General features: G+C 47.7%; 1 protein-coding gene across 1 annotated transcript in view; it reads right to left on the minus strand.

Moving 5' to 3' along the window:
* PCGF6 (polycomb group ring finger 6) overlaps positions 1-4,859 on the minus strand; it is a 47,802-nt gene extending 42,943 nt beyond the window's left edge. Inside the window, exons 1-5 of the mRNA XM_054435973.2 lie at positions 4,379-4,859; positions 2,587-2,686; positions 2,401-2,497; positions 1,103-1,158; positions 946-1,005 (exon numbers count right to left, since the gene is read on the minus strand). Of these exons, the coding sequence (XP_054291948.1) occupies positions 946-1,005; positions 1,103-1,158; positions 2,401-2,497; positions 2,587-2,686; positions 4,379-4,738 (673 nt within the window). The 5' untranslated portion in view covers positions 4,739-4,859. The remainder of the gene's footprint in view (positions 1-945; positions 1,006-1,102; positions 1,159-2,400; positions 2,498-2,586; positions 2,687-4,378) is intronic.
* Positions 4,860-6,000: the final 1,141 nt, after the last annotated feature.

Here is a 6,000-nt window from a genome sequence, read left to right on the forward strand (position 1 = left end):
GACCAGCCTGACAAACATGGAGAAACCCCGTCTCTATTAAAAATACAAAATTGGCCAGGCACGGTGGATCAAGCCTGTAATCCCAGCACTTTGGGAGGCCGAGGAGGGCAGATCACGAAGTCAAGAGATTGAGACCATCCTGGCCAACATGGCGAAACCCCGTCTCTACTAAAAATACAAAAATTAGCTGGGCGTAGTGGCAGGCGCCTGTAGCCCCAGCTACTCAGGAGGCTGAGGCAGGAGAATCACTTGAGCCCAGAAGGCAGAGGTTGCAGTGAGCCAAGATCATGCCACTGCACTCCAGCCTGGTGACATCTCAAAAAAAATCATAATAAATAAATAGAAATACAAAATTAGCCAGGTGTGGTGGCGCATGCCTGTAATCTCAGCTACTTGGGAGGCTGAGGCAGGAGAATTGCTTGAACCCAGAAGGTGGAGGTTGCGGTGAGCTGAGATCACGGCATTGCACTCCAGCCTGGCAACAAGAGCAAAACTCCGTCTCAAAATAAAAAGAACCAGGATTTAAATCCAAATCTATTTCACATCCATTCCGTGACATTACATCATCATAAAAACTAATGTTTGAACAGTTACTGTGTGCCAGGCACTGTTTTAAGTGCTTATATTACTCAATATATTTTTTTAAATGAAGTGGTATGATTATCATTATTTTGTAGATGAGGAAACAGACATTTACATATGTAACTGGCTTGGCTTAAGTTATACACCTCATAAAGTGGCAGGGCTAGGAACAAACTCAGAGAATCTAGCTCCACAGTCTGCAATCTCTAATTTTTATAAACAAATTGGATTACACACAGCATTACCTTCAAAATCTCTCTGATCATATAATAAGCTACCCCCAAAAGGAACTTCAAAGGGCATATATTTTATTGTTAGTATTCTTTAATCTATAAGTACATTATGGTATACACCCAAACTTACCAGGTTTAGGTACTTCTAGACCTCTTTCTTTATAGAAATCATGCATTTGCTTTTTTTCTCCTAAAAAATGATAAAACACAGACTAAATTACACTTAAAATGTAACTACTAGAGTCAGAGATTCTGGGATTCACAACCATGTAATAAAAGAAACTTACTTTCCTCTAGATTGATCACTAATTTGTACACTATGTCTTGTAACTGTCGGTCCAACCTAATAAAAGGAAAGGATGGAGAATACCTCAGAATTCAGAAAAATGCATTTTGGTACAGAGTGAGTTAATTGTGTTTTCTCTTGAGAGTGGATATCTTCTTTCTCAGAGGTGAGTTACTTTTAAGTAGCATTTACAGTTCCTAAAATATAACTCACTAAAGAAAACCTTAAGTAAATATATGTAATCATAGTATTCACAGATTCTTGAATGGGTCACTAAACTTTTGTTGTTTTTTGCGTGTGTGTGTGACTAGGTCTCACTTTTGTTACCCAGGCTGGAGTGCAGTGGCTCAATCATGGCTCACTGCAGCCTCCACTTCCTAGGTTTAGGTGGATTTTTCCCACCTCAGCCTCCTGAATAGCTGGGACTAAAGGCGCATGACACCACATCTGGTTAATTTGATTTATTCCCTTCATAAGAATAGGAGTTGAGGGCAGAGACTGTATTTTGAACTTCTATCATCTGCAAAGCACTCCTGTGTGAAGGCAGTAAAAATCAATAGTATTTGTTGAATAAATAACAGTAATCTACTGTTAGTATTTTTCCTCTCTTAAGAAACTGAGTATGAACTGGAAATTTTAATAATCCACAATGAGCTAATGACAAATGGGCTTTACTAAAGAGGCCAGTTGTTTCAGGTATTACTTCTAAAACAATAGAATTTGGAATACCTATATACTGGAAATGAAAAGCCTAAACTAGCCTCATTAACCTGAGTAAGTGATGGGATTAAAATTCTCAGGAAAGAGGCCTGTGCCTGTTTTAAGTCCTCAGCAGATATTACAGTGCCTAGTACATAGTAAGTGCTCTATACATATTTCTTAAAAGAATATGTAGTTCCCTTTTAATTTTGAGAGGGGTCAAGAGTTTTTTTTCTTTTTGAGACATTCTCATCACTCTGTCGCCCAGGCTGGAGTACAGTGGCACAATCTTGGCTCCTGCAACCACTAGCCTCCCAGGTTCAAGCGATTCTCCTGCCTCAACCTCCCAAGTAGCTGGGATTACAGGCATGTGCCGCCACTCCTGGCTAATAGTGGAGATGGGGTTTCACCATGTTGGCCAGGTTGGTCTTGAACTCCTGACCTCAAGTGATCCACTCACCTCTGCCTCCCAAAGTGCTGGGATTATGGCGTTAGCCGCTGAGCCCATCCTGAGAGGTCAAGAATTTATTCCAACTATATAACTTCAAGCTTTCAGAAAAAGTATATTTAAAATACAATTGTAACATATATTCTTCTTACCTTATGTTATAAAGAGGTTGTGTCTGATGTACTACTATATTGCATTTTGGACATCTGTTGCTGTAGTAAAAATGTCTTACGATGCAGCTTTTACAAACTGTTGAAAAAGAAAATGTTGAAGTCAGGATGCTTTCAAGACATTTCAAAAACTGAAAAATTATTCAGAAATGTGACCGGTATGCTTACAGGTATGAAGACATTCTGTGATGGTAGTTGCATCTATTAAGTAACCTTTGCAAATGGAACACAAGATGTATGGGGTCAGCTCAGAGAGATTAATCAGGCGCTGCAAATAAATGGAAACAGTTTTAAAATACAGGTCCTTGCCTTTTTCAAATTCTTTTTTTTTTTTTTTTTTGAGACAGGGTCTCACTCTGTAGCCCAAGGTGAGTGCAGTGATGTCATCTCGGTTCACTGCAACCTCCGCCTCCTGGATTAAAGCGATTCTCCTGTCTCAGCCTCCCGAGTAGCTGGGATTACAGGTGCGCACAACCACGCCTGGCTAATTTTTGTATTTTTAGTAGAGATGGGGTTTCACCATGTTGGCCAGGCTGGTCTGGAACCCCTGACCTCAGGTGATCCACCCGCCAAGGCCTCCCGCAGTGCTAGGATCACAAGTGTGAGCCACCGCGCTCAGTTCACCTTCTTCAAAACCTTAAACCATAATCTCAAAATGTCATTGCAACACGGAAACAAATACCTCCAACCCATTAAAAAACTGCTGAAAGTTACAATAATAACACAATATAAATTATTGTTTCTTTCTTTCTTTTCTTTTTTTTTGAGAGGGAGTCTGGCTCTGTCGCCCAGGCTGGAGTGCAGCGGCAGGATCTCGGCTCACTGCAACCTCCGCCTCCCAGATTCAAGTGATTCTCCTAACTTAGCCTCCTGAGTAGCTGGGATTACAGGCGCGTGCCACCACGCCCGGCTACTTTTTGTATTTTTAGTAGAGAAGGGGTTTCACCGCTTTGGTCAGGCTGAACTCCTGACCTCGTGTTTCGCCTGCCTCGGCCTCCCAAAGTGCTGGGATTATAGGCGTGAGCTACACCGCGCCCGGCCAAATTATTGTTTCAAAAGGATCTTTACGCCGGGCGCAGTGGCTCACGCCTGTAATCCCAGCACTTTGGAAGGCCGAGGCGGGAGGATCACGAGGTCAGGAGATCGAGACCATCCTGGCTAACGCGGTGAAACCTCCTCTCTACTAAAAATACAAAAAATTAGCCGGGCGTGGTGGCGGGCGCCTTGTAGTCCCACCTACTCGAAAGGCTGAGGCAGGAGAATCGCTTGAACCTGGGAGGCGGAGGTTGCAGTGAGCCGAGATCGCGCCACTGCGCTCCAGCCTGGGCGACAGAGCGAGACTCCGTCTCAAAAACAAAACAAAAAAAAGGATCTTTACTGCCTAGTAAGCAGTAGCTTCAATAATTATACAGGACAGGCTACGTGGCTCACGCCTGTAATCTTTCGGAAGGCAGAGAAGGAGAATCGCTTGAACCCAGGAGTTCGAGAACAGCCTGGGAACATAGGGAGCCCTCCTCGCTACAAAAAAAAAAAAAATGTTTAATTAGCCCGGCGTGGTGGCGCGTGCCTGTAGTCCCAGCTACTCCGCAGGCTGAGGCGGGAGGATCGCCTGAGGCCAGGAGTTGGAGGCTGCAGTGAGCCATGGTCGCGCCACTGCACTCCAGCCTGGGCGACCCTGTCTCAAAATAATTATAATTATTAACAGAACGAATGAGTCGGACTCGCAGAGCCTAAGTGATCTGCAGGAACTTCACAAAATAAACCGGTAAAGACCCGGGCCGGGCCGGAGGCCTGTCGGCGCCACACGCCTAGGCAGCCGGGGCAGAGGTCGGGGGAGGTTGGCTCCAGTGCTCCGCGCGGCGGCGGCGCACTAGGATCGGGCCCGCGCCCGGCCGACGAGGGCCAGCTACGTCCCTTACGCCGCTTGGGCCCAGCCGGGTCGCGTGGGGGCTCTAAATACCTCCTCCTCGTCCTCCGAGTCCTGCCGGCCTCCCTCCAGCCTCAACGAGAAGTGACTCATCTCCTCCTCCTCCTCCTCTTCTTCCTCCTCCAGCTCCTCTTCTTCTTCCAACTCCTCGTCCTCGTCCTCGAAGCGGCCTCTGAAGCGGCCCAGGCTGCGCTCCGGCTCCAGCTCAGGGGGCCGGGAGCTGGAGCAGCCGGGAGCCCCAGTCTCAGACAGAGGTGCCGGTCCCTCCTCACCCGCTGCAGGTGCGGGGGTGAGGGCGGGCGGGGAGACAGGAGGCGGAGGCGGCAAGGCTGCAGCTCCCTGGGTTTTGGCAGCGCCTACGCTGCCTGCCGTCACCACCGCGACCCCCTCCATGGTCGGGAGAGACACCAGGCGAGGCGAGGCGAGGCGGTGGGAGAGCGCGGGAGTTCAGCCTGCCTCGGACGCCACCACTGCGCAGGCGCGGCAGCCTGAGGGGCCAGCCGGGAAATGTGGTTTAGCGTCCCTCACCTCCGCCGGGCGCAAACCCCGCAGCTCCCGGGCAGGCTTCGGGGCGCGCGGGCCGCACTTTAAAGGAATCTCACCAAATTTTCCCCTTGGAAGGGGACGCTGTCTTCGCCGCCTTTTAAAAACAACAAAATTGCTACCTTTCCAAGCAACAATATTCTGTTTGCATCACCTAATTCACAGAGCACTGAACTAGGTAGCATGTGACGTTGCATTACAAATAATAATTTCCACTTGAGTACCAATTATGCATTTCTTCTGTGGCAAATCACCTCCATCCAAGATTATTTCCCTTAGGAAGTATGAAGTTCCTGTTCTGAAGTATGTACTTTTATTTATTTTAAGGAATTATATAGTGTATTGATACAAGATGAAAATCTAATCACTACTCAAAGATCACCCATGTCACCCCATCCCATAAAGCCCATTATATTGAATTCAAAAAACTTTTTTTTGAGACGTAGTTTCGCTCTTGTCGCTCAGGCGGGGGTGCAGTGGCGCTCACTGCAACCTCCGCCTCCCAGGTCCAAGCGATTCTCCTGCCTCAGGCTCCCAAGCAGCTGGGACTACTGGCGCCTGCCACCACGCCCAGCTAACTTTTGTATTTTTAGTAGAGACAGAGTTTCACCATGTTGACCACGCTAGTCTCAAACTTCTGATCTCAGGTGATCCACCCGCCTCAGCCTCCCAAAGTGTTGGGGTTACAGGCCTGAGCCAGGGCGCCAGGCCCAACAAACATTTATTGAGAGCCTACTGTAGCAGAAACTCAGACCCACCCAGGTACACTCCACCCCATTGCCCAATTTTATTAAGAGAGGTTTGGAGTTGGCTTAACATTATCCTTGCTAGTCCCGGCGCGGTGGCTCACGCCTGTAATCCCAGCACTTTGGGAGTCTGAGGCTGGCGGATCATGAGGTCAGGAGTTCAAGACCAGCCTGGCCAACATGGTGAAACCCCGTCTCTACTAAAAATACAAAAATTAGCTGGGCATGGTGGTGCGTGCCTGTAATCCCAGCTACTTAGGAGGCTAACGCAGAAGAATCACTTGAGCCCAGGAGGCGGGGGTTGCAGTGAGCCGAGATCACGCCATTGCACTCCAGCCTGGGCTACAGAGTGAGACTCTGTCTCAA

This window comes from Pongo pygmaeus, chromosome 8 (genome assembly GCF_028885625.2).
Source record: "Pongo pygmaeus isolate AG05252 chromosome 8, NHGRI_mPonPyg2-v2.0_pri, whole genome shotgun sequence".
Lineage (NCBI taxonomy): Eukaryota > Metazoa > Chordata > Mammalia > Primates > Hominidae > Pongo > Pongo pygmaeus.